Raw genomic sequence first — 16,501 nt, forward strand, 5'->3', positions numbered from 1 at the left:
CACAAGGAACAGGCCATTATCGCGGTCAGGAGTCCTGAAAGCTCCCACTGCCCTGAGGTGGGCCTGGGCCTGCTGGTGCCCCGGAACTTCACTTCGCGGGGACCACCCCCGGGCTGGGCATATGTAACATCCCCTCCCCTGTCACCTCAAACCCCCGCCGGGCGCCGGCACCCCGGCAGTGCGAGCCGGGACCAGGCGGGAGCATGCGCCCCGCGCCCCGTGCACCCCGCGCTCGCTGCGCCCCTCTGCCGGCCTCGCCCCGGGAGGGGTCCCCGCCCCTCGGAGGGACGTCCCCGGGGCCGGGCCCGCCCCCCGCCCCGCCCCCGCGCTTCCTCCTCTTTCGCTTTCGCTTCCGCCCGAGCGGTCCTTCCCGCCGCCGACCATGGACGACCCGGACTGCGACTCCACCTGGGAAGATGATGCGGAGGACGCGGAGGACGAGGACGCGGGGCACGAGGATGCGGAGGAGCCGCTGCCCGGCGCGCTCCAGGTGCGGCCCGGAGAGGGGCGAGGCCCCCGGGGACCCCACGGAGCCCCGGGCTGCGGCCGTCCCGGGGCCGGGTGCGTGTGACGTCCGCGCGGGGTGATGCGGGGGCCGCGGGCGGCCGGGGTGCTGTGCCAGTGGCGTCAGAGCGCGCGTCCCCAGGCCTCGGGCCGAAGCGAGGCTGACCCCGGCCGGCTGCGGTCCCGCGTTTCCTCGCTCCCGCCCGACGGGAGGACCTGGGGAACCCCATCTGGGGGAACTCGTGGGCGGCGGGGACGCTGGCGAGGCGGCCGCTGCACCTGTCACCGCTCCAGGGACTGGAAGTGTGGCGGCGCCTCTGTCCACACCGGCCTGGGACGAGGACTGGGCAGCTGACCCAGGCAGAGGACAGGGGACATCGCGCAGGCGCCAGGGGCTGCCTCTCCCGCAGCTGCAACCAGGCAGCTCCCCTCACCACTTCCCATAAATTCTCCCTGCGTTCTGGGGGCTTGGCTGCCCTGGAAGGGGCCAGGGCGCTGAGGGCTGTGGTGCCAGTCAGGCTGGAGGTGGGCAACGTGGGCTGGGGACAGGTGGGGTGCCCTGTGGGTGGGACACGGCCAGTATGGGTGGGTGTCCTCCGGGTGGGACACGGCTGGTGACAGGTGGGGCGAGTTGCAGGTTGGGTGAGAGGTAGCACGCAGGGCCCAGGTCATGGTAGGGCTCGGGAAAGGAGGTCACTGGGGCCATACCCGTGGGGCGGGGTCAGTCACAGGCCACTGGAGCCCTTCACCTCCCATTCAGCCAAGGTCCAGTGCTCTGTCCTGAGGTCCCCCAGGGAGTTAGCGCTGTGTACCCCCGAGATGAGATAGCGCTCATCCCCTCTACTTCTCCCAGTCCAGGACACCTGGCTCCCGCAACTGGCGAGCCATGCAGGACCTGCGCAGGTACCGGCATCATTACCCGGTAGGCACCACCCCGTGGCCCTTCCACACGCCCCCGTGGTCCTGGGCTGGTCTGGTGAGCACCCGCAATACAGCCACTGCCTGCCCCCTGGGCTTGGGTTTCTCCATCCCTGCCTCTGCAGCTCCCCCCTTTCCCCTCTGGGCCACAGAGGCAGGGCCACCAGGCAGCCCTGAGCCCGTGGCGCGAGCCCAGGCCGGGCTCTGGGGGTGATGACCCCACGGCTCTGCTGAGACCCCCCCACCCCAGCTGCCCACCCACACCCTTTCTCTCATCTAGGATTTGGTGGAACAAGACTGCAACAATGAGGACATGCCCAATCTGAGCTTCTACAAGAATGAGATCTGCTTCCTGCCCAACGGTACCCACGCCTGCCCCCGCCCCACGCCTGCCCCCGCCCCACGCCTGCCCCCACCCCACGCCTGCCCCCGCCCCGGGTGCCCTGGCCCCACTTGAGGCCCTTCTGTTGCAAATAGCTCCATAGTGCCCCCTGCAGGCGACCAGGGGCACTCCGGGGCCAGGATGGTCATGGCTCAGGCCCATGGCCACTACCCAGTGAGGGCCACACGGACTAAGGGGAGACGGGCGCCTCAAGCGTCTCGCGAAATCAGAATTCCTATGCCCGTGATGGGGGGACTGTGGTTGGTAGAGACCCCCAAGTGCCCCAAGCCAGTTTGCCCTCAGCAGGGAGTGCCCGGGCTCCATGCCCATCACAGGAGCAGGGTCCCGGGGAGGTTGGGCTGGGAGCAGCCGGGGGTGGCTGTGCTGACCTGTGCCTGACCCCAGGCTGCCTCATCGAGGAGTTGCTTGAGCAGCGGCAGAGCCACTACACCTGGCTGGAAGACAACCACTCCTACATCCAGTGGTGAGCCAACCGGGGGCTGGGGGTCAGCTCCGGGGGAAGAGGGCCTCCGTGGCGGGGACAGGGCCTCACCTGGGCTGCCTGTGCCAGCCAGTGCATCTGGCATTTAGCCAGTGCTGGGGCAAGGACAAGGAGGAAGGAGGTGGGAGAGGCCCGCCCCAGCTGGCACAATGGAGCCAGGCGGCACAGTGGGGCCTGCTGGCCATGTGCCCCCTCTACCCCACAGGCTGTTTCCTTTGCGGGAGCCCGGGGTGAACTGGCACGCCAAGCCCCTCACGCTGCGGGAGGTGGAGGTGAGTTGCCAGGGTGGTGGGGTGGGACAGGCTGGGGGTGCCTGTCACCCTGAGGCCCCCAAGAGATGCCTGGGCCCGGGGTGGTGGCTCAGGGCAGACACTTTCCAGGCCTTTAAAAGCTGCCCAGAAGTGAAGGAGCGGCTGGTGCGCGCCTACGAGCTCATGCTGGACTTCTATGGGATCCAGCTGCAGGACCGGGCCACAGGTGCTGTGTGCCGTGCACAGCACTACCAGAAACGCTTCCAGAACCTCAACTGGTGAGTGTGGGGGCCGACCCCGGGGCGGCTGGTCCTTCTGGGATGTGGCAGCTTCTGGGCCAGCTTCTGCAGCGGTCACGGTCCCAGCCCCAGCCTGCTTTCCCGGGTGAGGAATGACTATTCCCTGGGCTGGGCAGAGCGAGGTGGCAGAAGGCCCTGCCCGCTCATGGTGCTCCCCGCCCCGCAGGCGCAGCCACAACAACCTCCGCATCACGCGCATCCTCAAGTCGCTGGGCGAGCTGGGCCTGGAGCACTACCAGGGACCGCTGGTGCGCTTCTTCCTGGAGGAGACGCTGGTGCGGCACGAGCTGCCTGCCGTCCGCCAGAGCGCCCTGGACTACTTCGTGTTTGCTGTGCGCTGCCCACGCCAGCGCCGCCAGCTCCTGCGCTTTGCCTGGGAGCACTTCCGGCCGCGTAACCAGTTTGTCTGGGGGCCCCCAGAGAAGCTGCGCAGGTGCCGGCCCCCCGCCAACGCCCTACATGAAGCTGGCACCCAGGGTCAACCCGAACGGCCAGAGCCGAACAGAGATGGGGACAGGGAGCCCCCCAGTCCCCAGGAGGACGAGGCCGAGGAGGGGGACAGTGGGCAGGACAAGACAGGCCTGGGAGAAGAGGCCAGGACAAGCGGGGAGGAACAGCTGGAGCCCCCCAGCCCCAAGGAGAGCAAAAAGAGGAAGCTGGAGGCGAGCCGGCAGGAGCAGACCCCTGAGCAGCCGGGCGGCCAGAGCACCTGTGAGGTGGAAGCCATTGTCCTCAACCTGGAAGGCTGTGCCCTGAGCCAGGGTGGCCAGGACCCCGCTGAGGCCGGGCAGCCCTGCTCCCCACCCCCGGGAGCCAGGCTGCCAGAGGCCAGGAAGCGAAGGAAAGTTGACCAGCCCGGGTGCCTGGAGGCTGCAGAGGGCAGAGATGAGGAGGATGGGGCTGGCTCCGTGGGGTTGCAGCAGGGAGCCCCTGGGAACCCCGCAATGGAGAATGGGGCTGTGGCAGACGAGGCAGAGACTGAGTCTGCCAAACCCGGGAAGCTTTAGGGACCAGGGTGGTGTGGCCTCGGGTATTGTCAGGCCTGCTGCAGGAAGAGGTAGGACGGCAGCAGGGGCCTGCGCCCCTTGGTGTCCCCCAGTACACTGGCCTCTCCCAGCGGTCACTGGCTGCGGGATGGAGGCCCCACCCTCAGGGAAGGCCAAGACCTCAGGCCGCAGCTTACCTCAACCCCCCATCTTTGAGCATAGACCCCCAGGGCTCTGAGGGCAGGGGTGAGCCTATTTTCTTACTCTGGTGCAGGGGGGAGGGCAGAAGGCCTTTTCTGAATAAACTCCTTTGTCTTTGAAGCTCATGGCTGCTCTGCTCCGCCCTCAACTGGCCCAGACAAGCACCCCTGGCAGGACCAAACCCTGACTAGACCTGGGCCTTTAGACACGGGGAGGTGGAGCAGGTGGGTTGGTGCTGCCTGCAGGGCCAGGCCCTTTCCTTTGGCTCATGTGCCTGCTGAGCTAGCTGCTGTCCCTGCTGGGCTAGAAGGCGAGCTGGGAGACAAGGACAGGGCAGAGTGGATCCAGGACGCCGGTCACTTAAGCAGGGGCTATCGGGTTCGGGATGTTTGGTCCAGGTTGCCTTGGGGAGCAGAGACCCTGAGTGCAGGAGGTGTCCTGCCACCCCCTCCCCCCACCTGGGGCTGGCCCCAGGCAGGCAGGAGTGGGGCAAGGAGGGGGGGTGTCAGCAGGGTGTCGTGGGCACCAGTCCAGTCCCCGCCCACCTGGGGGAAGGCCAGCAGCAGGCAGTGCAGCTGGACGCTAGGGGGGGCCTGACCCAGCCTCACCTGCCAGCATCCCAGATCTTGTCTGCGCTGCCTCCTGGACCCCAATTTCTTTGAGACCTGTTCCTGCACCTGCTAACATGGCTTCCTCACTTGGGCACCTCCCAACACCGTCACGACTGCTGCAGTGGATGGGGGGGTGCACATCTGGGTGCAGGTGGTGGTTGCTGGAATCCTATGACCTGGGGGATGTGAGCGCGCCCCCAGGCCTCCAGCAGGGCCACCTGGCCCTCCCCACTGGTGTCGCATTTTCACTTCTGAGTGCTGACGTGGCCAAGCACCGGTTGTGGGCAGATCTCAGGGTCCGTACTGGGCGCTACCCGCCTGGTACTCGTGGGCTGGGGGCGTGGCGCCGCAGCGCTTCCCACAGGGTCCCTGTCGGCCCCCGCCACTGGGGGCGCGCGACAAAGGGTGTCTTTCTTCCCCCCACCGCGCCAGGCCCGGGTAATTTTAACTCTGGCGCCGGCCTGGGGACGCCGCAGCCCGGGTCCCCTCCGCCCAGGTGGGCCCGGCTGAATGGGGGTCTTGTGCACGCCGCCCCCGCCCCCGGCCCGCCCCGGGCCCGCCCCCGGCTGTCGCCTCGACGCCGCCGCCATCGCCGGGCGCTCAGAGCGCAGAGTGCAGCCATGGCCCGCGCGCCCGCCCTGCTCCTGCTGCTGCTCGGACAGCTCCTGGCGGCCGGCGCGGCCCAGGTGAGCAGCCCAGATGCCCCAGGCAGGGGCCCAGCCGCCCGCCCGTCCTCGCCGGCCCGGGGTCAGCCGCGGCTCGCGGACAATGCAGCCTTTGTCCCCGGAGACTCCCCGCGGGGTCTGGCGCGGCAGAGACCCCAGGCTTTGGCGGTGCTCGCAGGAGGGCGTGTGGGTCCCTGCCGAGGCCCCTCAGAGCTAGCTGCTGGGACCAGGCCGGCCCCTCTGGGGAGCTCTCTTCTGATTTTCTCCGTTTCAGAAAGCCGGACCGAGAGGCCCCCCTGGCCCGCAGGGCCCCCCTGGGAAGCCTGGCAAGGACGGCGTGGATGTGAGTGGGGTTGGGATCCTGGGTCCCAGCTCCATCTTGCCTCCCCTGTGAGGGCCAAAACCCACCGAGGCACTGGGCGGACGCTGCCGGAACCCATGCCCTGGGCCCCCGCTGTGCCCTGCTGTGCTCTGGGGCGGGGGGGGGGGGGCGGGATGGAGAAGGGGGTCTGAGATGCCCGCCGGTGCCCCAAGGACTTCCCTCTGCCCCTCCAGCCTGGCTTTCCCTGACCTGAAACTTGGTCTTGGAGTGGGTGGGAGGATTTCAACCCTAACACAGGGGGCAGGGGTGGGGGCTTCCAGCAGAGGCTGGCGGGAGTCTGGAGCCCCTAGGCGTTGCTGTGTGGGGCACAGCTGGCCCACCCTGCTCTGGTCCAGGGATGGGCTGTCCAGGGCTCACGGTGCACATCTTCCACTCTGCAGGGGGAAGCTGGTCCTGCGGGCCTGCCCGGACCCCCGGTGAGTGTCCCTGGCCGGCTGGGGATCCAGAGAACAGAGGGTCATTGAGCCCTGGGCGGGGGGGTGGGCATTTCCGGGCAGGGTCTGGCCAGAAGCTTGCTTTGGGCCAGTGCCCAGGCAGGGCCCTGTGGGGAGGCAGGGCTGCTTGGGCAGTGACCTCAGTTTGATGGGGGGAGGGCAGGGCATGCCCCCCAACCTCACACAGCCTTTCTCTCCCCACGCAGGGACCAAAGGGGGCCCCTGGGAAGCCAGGGGCGCCTGGAGAGGCTGGACTGCCCGGACTGCCAGGCGTGGATGTGAGTGCACGGCTCCCCTCTGCCCACTCTGGTGGGCATCTCGGATCCCCTGAAGCCCACATCCCAGGCCTACTAGTGCTGGCCAAAGTCCCCCCACCTTACTGGCTTGCTGCGCCACCGCCCACCGTTGGCCCTCCCAGCCCCAGGTCCAGCAGCCTGGCCTCCAGTGGACTTGGCACCTGTCCATGGCATCCCTGGGCATTTGCAGGGCATGCGACATGTGACACAGCCAGTTGGTGAGGGCCTGCCTTGGCAAGTGCTCCAGTTACTGCCCGGCCTCCCCCAGAGTACGGGCGTCAGGACCGGCTGCTTCCCCAGGCTCCATATTGCTCTGTCTGCTCCTGCGGCTTCTGGAGCCCCCTCTCTCCCTCCCTTCCCAGGGTCTGACTGGGCAGGATGGACCCCCTGGACCAAAGGGTGCTCCTGGAGAACGCGTAAGTGTTGCCCTGTGTGTCACCTGCAAGGGCCTAGCCAGGGTGGTCAGCAGGACACCTGTGACCACATGAAGCCAGCAGTGGCAAGGCTGGAGGGGCCAAGCTCCTACAGTGGAGGTGCGGGTGGTGGGCATGGTCCACATGCAGGCATTCAGGCAGGGTGGGGATGGTGGCGCAGCACTGGCCACTCGGCCTGCCCCACCTTCCTGTACCCTCTCCTAGCCTGGGTGTGAGGCAGCTCAGCGCCTGGCTGGCCAGCATGGACACCACCATGGCTCCCGTCCTTGGTCCAGCAGCAGGCACGGGCACATGGGGGCAGCTCAGATGGGCCAGCTGCACTCCCCACAGGTGTCCTCCTCTGACTGGTTTGGGGCCGTGGGCAGAGAGCGCTGGCAACCATCTTAGGCCTTGGTCCCAGCACCCCTTCCCCCACCTGCAAGGTGAGGCCAGTGCCCAGCATTCACACCGCTTTTCCTCCCACAGGGGAGCCTGGGACCCCCGGGGCCACCCGGGCTGGGGGTGAGTGCACCCTCCTCCTTGTGGGGGGAGGGCTCTGACCAGATGGGGGTGGCCACTAGCTGCCCCCCCCCACCTCTCCCTGGGCGGGTTCCAGGGCCCCCGTGCAGCTTGTTGGGGATGGCTGGGTTGGCTCTGTGCTGGGTTTTGACCCTGCCATGTGGCTTTGCAGGGCAAAGGGCTCCCAGGACCACCGGTAAGTACAGACCCCAAGCCAGCCTGGACGTGGACAGGGTGCTTCCTGGGGTGCTGACAGCTGTTGGTTTATCACCCACTTCTTTTCCTCAGGGAGAGGCAGGCGTGAGTGGCTTGCCTGGAGGGAGTGGCCTACGTGGCCCCCCAGTGAGTAACAACTGCCCCCGCCCCTCCCCCAGCCCGAATGTGGGCAGTGGCTGGGATCAGGCAGCCAGGGGCTGCTCTGAGCTCTGCCCCTGCCCTGCAGGGACCCTCTGGATTGCCAGGCCTCCCTGGCCCCCCTGGCCCCCCTGGCCCCCCGGTAAGTACTGGGTGGGGCTGGAAAGTGCTAGTCACTGGCCTGGACCCTGTTTCCCAGAGCAGGGCAGAGCAGGGCATGGGGCACGGGGCCAGGTCTGCAGCCTGGCTGGGTGGGCAGGGCAGAGGGGTTTGGGCACATGTGATGCCAACATTGAGGACTGGTTTGTCTGTCACACTCCCAGTGCTAGGAGATATCAGTGATTTTTTTTCCAGGGACACCCAGGGGTCCTCCCTGAAGGTGCAACGGACCTGCAGGTGGGTGCTTGTGCCTGTGCAGGGGGCTGGGCCTGCTGCTTCCAGGACCCTCTGTGATACAGCCCTGCCCAGTGTCGCCCAGGCCTGCCCAGAGCCACCACACACCTGTCCTCGCCCCTCCCCACCCCTCCTCTCCTGAGCAGCACACACGGCGACTTGCCAGCAGGTGTCTGGGACACACTCGGGTCCCCATCCCTGTGTCCGCTTTTGCTGCCATGCATGGGCTCCTATTTCAAGGAGAAAGCCTTCCCCATGGGGCTTAGCCACGGGTAGCCTGCCAGCAGCCTACCCACCCTGGTCCTTGTGAAGGCTGACTGTGTCCTGGGAGGGCTAACCCTGCACAGCTGTGGAATGATCTAGAGAGCACCAAGCCTTCCGTGGGTTTGGGGACAGGGGACTGGTGGCACAGGCCTAGGGCCCTGGCAGAGGGTGGCTTGGTGGTGCCAAGTGGCTGCTCTGAGCTCCTGGGAGGTTGTGGCTGCCCTGCACTGGGCCAGGACGGGGAGGGGCCTGAGCACACTCTACTTTTGTTACAGTGCCCTTCCATCTGCCCACCAGGCCCTCCCGGGCCACCAGGAATGCCAGGGTTCAAGGTGAGAGACCACAGCCCTCGTGGGCAGGAGCCTGGCCTGGCTCAGGGACCTGTGGGGGTGGGCTGAACGCCAGCGGGGCTGTAGTGAACAGTCCTAGCCGGTTACAGCCAGTGAGTCCATGTCTGCTTTCAGGGTCCTGCTGGCTACAAGGGGGAGCAAGGAGAGACCGGCAAGGATGGTGAGAAGGTAGGCAGGACCCCAGGTCCCAGGTGGGAGTGACCCTGGGGTGCAGCTCTGAGCCTGTGGCAAGGTCAAGGTGCCTCTGAGTAACCCTCACTTGCAGTGGAGTGAAGGGCTGGGGCAGGGCTGGCAGGGAGGTGACCGCAGGCCCTGCTCACTTGCATTGTTTGCCTCCGCAGGGTGACCCTGGGCCTCCTGGGCCTCCTGGGCTCCCGGGCACTGTTGGGCTACAGGTGAGGCTAAGACAAGCTAGCCGGGGACGGAGGTGGGATATGCTGGGCCGGGCACCACTTTGTCCTGTCCCTCTCTGCCTGCAGGGCCCCCGGGGATCTCAAGGACTTCCAGGGCCACTTGGACCCCCTGGGGACCGGGTGAGTCCTGCTGGCCACGTGGGGTGGTGGGAGGCTGCTTGGCTGGAACACGGCTCTACCTGGCCAGCCCAGCACTGCGCGTTGGGAGGACCCAGCGCCCCTTGTGTCTCATGCAGGGTCCTATAGGGTTCCGAGGCCCCCCTGGGATCCCAGGAGCACCTGGCAGAGTGGTACGTGTGTTGCTTGTGTGTTGCTTCCTCTCCCCCGCTCTGCAGGCAGCAGGGGGAACGGAGAGGCTGTCACCCAGAACCCTGGGTCATGCCTGGGCCATACTGAATCCTTCCCCCCTCGTTTCCAGGGTGACAGAGGCGAGAGAGGCCTCGACGGGTTCCGTGGCCCCAAGGGTGACCTTGTAAGTGACAAAGAACCTGACCTCCTGGTCCTTTTGGGAGGAACCCTCATCTTGGCCTGCTACCCCAGCACACCCCTTCCCAGTGGTTCTCAGGACACTGGTGCCTTCCCGGGGCGGCTTGAGCCCTGCCTGGGCGGAGGGAGGGGGCAGGTGCATCTGCAGCAGTGGCACAGTTGGGTGGGGGGTACAGCCTGGCAGGAGGGTCTTCGGGACTCCACCTATAGCCACCCCCACCCCGTGCGTCCTAGGGCAGAGCTGGTCCCAAAGGCATCCCCGGAGTGGCTGGGCCTGGCGGAGAGCCGGTGAGTGCTGGCAGCTGCCTCCAATTCGTCCCTTCTTGAAGTCGCTGCTCCCAGACAACTGTCCTGGGCAGTCATGGGCCCGCACGCCCTCCCTGCCGCTCACGTCAGCCCGCAGCGCTGTGGCCACTGTTGCAGTGCGGGCTCCAGGGTGGGGGGAGAAGCCTTGGGAGGCTCGGCCCTGGCTCCTGCAGTGTGGGTCTTGGCGGGCCTGGCCCACTCCTTTCACTCCAACCCTGAAACACAACCAATCCTGGAGGTGGGAGGGGCAGTGAGGTGCTTGGGCAGGCCCAGTTCTTTGTGGCCCCCATGCAGCGCTGGCTCGGGAGGGGCAGCCCCCTGCCCCAGCCTCATGGGCCTGACCTCTTTTCCCTAAGGGCACGCCAGGCAAAGAAGGCCGGGATGGTGTGCCGGGCCTCGACGGCGAGAAGGTCGGTGGCTGGCAGGTGGCCTGTTGGGGTGGGCCAGGGAGGTATCCAGCTTCCCTGGCCCGAGCCCCCATTTCCTTCCCACCCACAGGGAGAGGCAGGTCGCAGTGGTGCCCCTGGAGAGAAGGGTCCTGACGGGCTGCCGGTGAGTGAGCAGGATGGTGGCACTGGTCCGGCCTCAGCAAGTGGCACCTCATGGCTGCATGTGCCTGTGCCCTGTGGGAGCTCCCCGGAGGCCTGGGAAGCTGCGGGCCCGCTTCTGACTCAGCAGGGCTGGAATTCTCTGGCCCCGTGTGTGTCGCCCTGCCCTGTGCGGCTGGTCACTGAGATTTCTCCCGCAGGGTCTCCCTGGCAGAGCAGGCTCCAAAGGCGAGAAGGGAGAACTGGTACGTGGCTGCTCCCCTGGGGAGAGACCAGAGTGTGGTGGCACCTGGTCCTGGGCAGACTGGGGAGTAGTTGGGCACCCAAGGCTCTTTTCTGCAGGGCCGAGCTGGGGAGCTAGGTGAGGCTGGCCCCTCTGGAGAGCCGGGTGTTCCGGTGAGTACTCAGAGCCACCCCACACGGGGCCTCCCGCCAGCCCCTCCCCTGCACCCACCCACCCGGGGCCTCCCGTCGGCCCTTCCCCTCATCCATGTCCCATGCCCCCTGTAGGGAGATGTCGGTGTTCCCGGGGAGCGCGGCGAGGCTGGCCACAGGGGCTCTGCAGTAAGTGGGGGTCCAGCTCTGGGGGGGGCCAGGGGACCTTCAGGGCACACTAGTGGCTGAGCTGTGCATGCTAAGGACTTCAGCCGTGGGGCAGGGGCCCACGGAGAGATGAAAAGGCTACAGGGTCCATGCAGGAAGTACCCTGGCCACTGCCCCATGTGCGCCAGACAGTGCCAGCGGCACCCCTCCCTGGCCCCTCAAGCCCCTGGCCTTGAAGCATCTGTCCACTCACACTCTGTTTTTTAGGGGGCCCTTGGCCCACAAGGTCCTCCAGGGCCCCCTGGCATCCGAGGCTTCCAGGTAAGGAAGGTCTGGGAGGGTCAGGTCCAGCAGGGACTGGTCCTGGAGCCCAGTAGATGCTAACATGTGGCCCCATCCACAGGGCCAGAAGGGCAGCATGGGTGAGCCTGGCCTGCCAGGCCCCCAGGGTCTTCGAGGAGACACAGGTGATCGGGTGAGCATCCTGGCGGGCTGGGGCCCAGGGTCAGAGACCAGCTCTCGCAGCAGACAGAGGGGCTCGCCCCGTGGGCTCAGCCTGCCTCCCCTGCTGGGTACAGGCCCAGGACCTCTTGAGTGTGTGCCTGAGGTTCTGTGTGCGTGCTTGGCTGCAGGCCAACCCCAGGCCTCCAGCAGGACAGTGCAGCTGGCGGAGAAGTGCTGGAAGCCCAGGGCTGAGATGGGAGGCTGGGAGCTGTGCATGTGTCCTGGCTCCATGGCTCCAGGAAGCGCCCTACTTCCTCCTGTGGGGTAGGGGGAGTGGGGTGGGGTCCCTGTCCCCCTGCCCTGCTCTAACCCAATACCTCCTCCTGTTCTAGGGCCTGGGAGGTGCTGCAGGTCCCAAGGGAGAACAGGTGAGTAGGCACCATTCCACTCAGGTCTGCCCATTTTCTGCCATCCCCCCCCCCCCGTGTCCACCTGGTGCCATGGTGGGAGCAGGGACCAGCTCTGGGGGTGGGGCTGGCTGTGACGTGGGGTGAGGTGGTATGGGGTAGAACAGCCTTCCCGTGGGTCCCACCTCGGGCCTTACCTCCACATGGGGTCTCGTTTTCAGGGAGTGGCAGGTTCCGATGGTCTTCCTGGAGACAAAGGCGAGCTGGTGAGTGTGTGAGGGGACTTGGGGTCGGTGCCATGGCAACTGTGGGTGCAGCAGCCACAGGAATGGTGTCAGTGGGTCCTGGTAGCCTTAGGCGCTTCCTCGGGGGCCCTGTGGTGTATGGACACGGCCAGCAGATGCATCCCTCGCCTCCTGCTGGCCGTCTCCAGGGAACTCAGGCCAGCGTTGTGGCACTGGCTTCCCATATGGACATGGGTTCAAGTCCCAGCTGTTCAATTTACAGTCCAGCTCCTTGCTAACACACCTGGGAAAGCAGCAGAGGCCAGCCCAGCACTGGGCCCTGCACCCACAAAGGAGACCAGATGGAGTCCAGCCTGGCCGTGGGCTGGCTCAGCCACAGGGGTGTGACCCAGCAGGTGGCAAGCTTCTGTCTCCCCCAGCTTTTCCACATACAACTGCATCCCCTTTCTTTCTTCACAGGGACCTAGCGGCCCAATAGGACAGAAAGGAGATGTGAGTACCTGAAGTCTCTATGACAAAACCAGGAGCCTGTGGGCCTGTGGCCCACACTGGGCTGTCAACCCCCCCCCCCCCGCCCCCAGGAGCCTGTGGCCCCTGCTGCGCCTTCAGCCCCCGGGAGCATGCGGGCCACACTGTGCCATCAGCCCCCAGAAGCCTGTCCATGCTGCGCCGTCAGCCCCAAGAACACAAGAGGTGCCTCCCTGCAGGCTGGGAGCAGCTGCTGAGGCTCACCTTTCGGCCCCTCATCCCGTTTCCCCACAGTCCGGCAGTCGAGGGGAGCCAGGTCCCAAGGGCATCCAGGGCTCCAACGGCACCAGCGGTGTGCAGGGCGTCCCGGGCCCCCCAGGCCCCCTGGGCATCCAGGGCGAGCAGGGTATCCCAGGCATCACGGGAAAGCCAGGAGTTCCGGTACGTCAGACAGCAGTGATGGGGAGGCTTCAGGGCTGCCAGGGTGTGGCCCTTCATCTCAGCTCACACCCTGGGGCGGGTGGGCATTGCAGGGCAAAGCAGCCAGTGAGCAGCGCATCCGAGAGCTGTGCGGGGGCATGGTCAGCGGTGAGTGGCCAGGCCGCCCCGGCCTCCTCCTCCTCCACTTCCCCTCCTGCCAGGCCTAAGGCCACATCTACCTGTCTTCTGGTGGGGGGCTCATGTCTGTAGGTGGCCACGGACACACCCAGGTGGCTAGCCCTGTCTGGAGGGCTCAGCCTGGGCAGTACCACAGGCCCCTGTGGAGGACCCGCCTGCCCCTTCTCTCCCCAGAGCGAATTGCACAACTGGCTGCACACCTGAGGCAGCCGCTAGCCCCAGGCGCCACTGGCCGGCCCGGTCCAGCCGGTCCCCCCGGCCCCCCAGGACCCCCTGGCTCCATTGGTCACCCTGGCACTCGAGGACCCCCAGGATATCGTGGTCCCCCCGGAGAGCTGGGAGATCCTGGACCCAGAGGTGAGTGTCGGCACACGTGTGGGCTGCAGTGGCACACACATGACGGCAATGCCTTGCCACGCGGCAGCGCCCCAGTGTCCCCATGTACAGCCCCTCCACAAGCGGGGATGGGACAGCCTGTGACCACAGCGGCCCTAGGCCACCCAAATGTGACCAGCTGGTGTGAGCCGAGCCACCGCATGGCATTCACCATCCACAAAGATCACAGATGCTGTGCATGTTGGTGTAGTCCCCAGGCCGACTGGTGGGCTTGGCAACAGCACCTTGTGGGGGCCAGCCCCTGCCCGGCAAGTTGGACCCCACCTGAACTGGGCACACAGTCCAGCCTCACAAACCCTAAGGAGCCAGATTCTTCATGTGGCATTTTCCTTCAACACCATCAGCGCCACATCTGGCGGGGGCGCTGGGAGCTGGGAGGCGTGGTGGGCCCCCAGCACGGTCTTGGTGGGCACTGTCGGTTAGAAGCATTTCTGAAAACTCCTTTAATGCTGTCAGAGCTCAGGAGGCCTTGGCCAACAAACATGGTCAAGCTGAGCACTCCGAGCTGGAAACCTGCGGGCCCCCAGTGTGGCCAGGGGGACCCATCATCTCGAGCAAGGGGTGGCTGAGCACATCTGGAGCAGGGGTCAGCAGGTGGAGGGCCGGACACTGTCCCCAAATGGCCCTCGGCAGCCTCAGCCCCAACACAGGTATGGGGCTCACGAGTCTGAACCCCAACAGCTCCCGCAGGCTGTACCCTGGGTGCCCTTTTGGCCGAGTGGCTTCATGTCACTTCTGTTTGAGGTAACCAGACTGGGGAACCCCAAGGGTAGAGAGGTTAAATTCATTTTGCCTGGATGTACTGTCTATCCCAAGTCAATAGTCAGATGCTTCCTGTTCCCTGCACGTTTCCCCCAGTTGGGCCTCTTGGCCCTCATGCCAGCTCAATGCCCCAGGAGGCATCACAGCCTTCCAGAGGCCACAGAGGTTTTCAAACAGGGGCCCAGATTCCTCCTAGACTGGAAATGAAATTCAGACAGGGCAGTCACCCCTCCACTGGCCCTGTCAGAGTCTGACCATGTGAGGAAGCCTGACGGCCGAGCCCCCTCAGCTGGGGGCTTTTCAACAAAGCCAGTGCCCACCCCGGGCAGGGAAGATGGCCGTGGCCTCCCGGGGCCCTGCACGGTCACCGGTCACAAGCAGTGAATGCCATGGGGTCAGACTGTCTGATGGCACCCGTGTCCTCACCACAGGGAGCCCAGGAGACCGAGGTGACAAAGGTGCGGCAGGCGCTGGGCTGGACGGGCCTGACGGGGACCAGGGACTCCCAGGTACGGAGACGCGCCTTCCTCAGCAGCCCGCTGCCCCTGGGACTGTGTGAGGGCCCTGCTTTCCCTGCCCTGGGGATACGCTTTAGCTAGGCACAGCTGGCTAAATCCTGTTTAACTCTATTTACTATTTATTCCCGTTAACTCTAATAGTTTTCTAACCAACCCAAACATAAGTGACTGATGCACTGAGAGACAGAGAAGACTCCTCTGGGCTGCCTCCCACTCCACACGCACACAAGGACAGTGGTGGGAGTCCGGTGCCAAGGACTGGAGCAGCTCTCCTGTGCAGGTGGCAGGAGCCCTGTCCCATAGGCCGTGCCCACTGACCCCCGGGCAGGAAGCCAGCCAAGGCACTCCAGTATGCGGTGTGGCATCCTAACCAGCTCTCTCACAGACTTCCTGGAAAGGGAGAGAGGGAGGGGCAGGGGGTAGGCAGGCAGGGCAGGCAGAGGTCTCTTCCACTGCTGGGTCACTTCCCACATGCTCCAACATCAGAGGCTTGGCCAGGCTGAAGCCAGGGGCTCCTGGCCCTCACTGCTCCTCCCAGGGCATCAGCAGCTCCCACAGCCAACACCAGGCCCTAGACGGAAGCAGGCGCTCCATGGAGGCAGCAGGTGGCACTGCTGCCCCTAGCAGAGGCAGCCTCTCCACCGGCATGCTCACCCCGAAGTCCCTGTCCCCCACTGTCCCAGATCCGTCACATATAGGCGGCTAGTCGACTGGCTGGCCCCGGAGGTCCCACCACCATGCCTGGGTGTTCCTGGCCAGGCCAGCTCTGCCCACACCTGCGAGGCTCTCGACCCAGCAATGGCTCCGGGAATAGTCCCTACTTCCTCCTGTGGGGAAAGGAGGAGCAGGGCAGGGCCCCTGTCCCCTTGCGCTGCTTCAACCCAATACCTCCTCCCTATTCCGTCGCCCAGCTGTGGGCGATGCCAACACTGGGCATATGCTGGGGTTGGCATACCATGGAATGGGCACACTGTTACCTGCTGGTTCTCGTTGCATCTTGACTCTCCTCCCGCTCTGTCTCAAGGACCACAAGGTGTACCTGGCATCAGCAGAGATGGCCAAGACGGCGCTCACGGTGAGCCTGGGCTGCCTGGCGATCCTGGCCTTCCCGGGGCCGTCGGTGCTCAGGGGACTCCGGGCATCTGTGACACGTCAGCCTGCCAAGGAGCCGTGTTAGGAGGGAATGGGGAGAAGTCGGGCCCCAGGAGCTCCTGAAACAGAACCGGAGGAAGCGAGAAAGCAACGGCCACTTGGGCAGTGAGTGTCCCACCCCCGGGAGCAGGTGTCACCACAGCTGCCTGCAGCAGGAACTGGCCTGGCCTGCACAGGGTATTGTCTGACCTCAGACACGGGCCAGCATCCATGGATGCCAGGTGAGGAGTCGGCAGCAGCTGTGGCCGTGACATGGCGAACGTGGCGTACTCCCAGTGAAGTGGCCTGCCTGGTCTTCGCATGAGTGAGCGCACGGCCCAGCAGGATGCCAACCCATAGCCCGTCTACACCAGCAACTGGACCCCACCTACTTTGTGTGTCAACTGAGCCCGGCAGGCGCGTTTACCCAAGGCCATCTGGTGCTGCACTACGCACTGGCCGCCTCTGTTGCAATAAATAAAGCCACTCACG

At 65.9% G+C, this 16,501-nt stretch overlaps 2 protein-coding genes across 2 annotated transcripts; both read left to right on the forward strand.

Annotated features, from left to right (window-relative positions):
* The first annotated feature begins 362 nt into the window (after nt 1-362).
* On the forward strand, nt 363-4,160 carry OGFR (opioid growth factor receptor). Its single transcript, XM_040988272.1, has 7 exons — nt 363-490; nt 1,358-1,426; nt 1,703-1,784; nt 2,210-2,288; nt 2,512-2,578; nt 2,687-2,835; nt 3,023-4,160. Exons 1-7 carry the CDS (start codon nt 383-385, stop codon nt 3,861-3,863), a joined length of 1,395 nt encoding a protein of 464 aa, XP_040844206.1. The 5' UTR covers nt 363-382; the 3' UTR covers nt 3,864-4,160.
* A 469-nt stretch (nt 4,161-4,629) lies between these two features.
* Nucleotides 4,630-16,492, forward strand: COL9A3 (collagen type IX alpha 3 chain). Its single transcript, XM_040988263.1, has 32 exons — nt 4,630-5,340; nt 5,594-5,662; nt 6,082-6,117; nt 6,342-6,413; nt 6,794-6,847; nt 7,331-7,366; nt 7,536-7,559; nt 7,652-7,705; nt 7,806-7,859; nt 8,072-8,113; nt 8,650-8,706; nt 8,839-8,892; nt 9,066-9,119; nt 9,204-9,257; nt 9,374-9,427; nt 9,556-9,609; nt 9,858-9,911; nt 10,286-10,339; nt 10,428-10,481; nt 10,678-10,722; nt 10,820-10,873; nt 10,988-11,041; nt 11,288-11,341; nt 11,424-11,495; nt 11,857-11,892; nt 12,093-12,137; nt 12,576-12,608; nt 12,879-13,025; nt 13,118-13,172; nt 13,377-13,559; nt 14,792-14,869; nt 15,903-16,492. The coding sequence occupies exons 1-32, from the start codon at nt 4,729-4,731 to the stop codon at nt 16,091-16,093; spliced, it is 2,589 nt and encodes an 862-aa protein (XP_040844197.1). The 5' UTR covers nt 4,630-4,728; the 3' UTR covers nt 16,094-16,492.
* Nucleotides 16,493-16,501: the final 9 nt, after the last annotated feature.

Source organism: Ochotona curzoniae, unplaced genomic scaffold (assembly GCF_017591425.1).
Source record: "Ochotona curzoniae isolate NIBS_2020 unplaced genomic scaffold, NIBS_Ocur_1.0 contig_48, whole genome shotgun sequence".
Classification (NCBI taxonomy): domain Eukaryota; kingdom Metazoa; phylum Chordata; class Mammalia; order Lagomorpha; family Ochotonidae; genus Ochotona; species Ochotona curzoniae.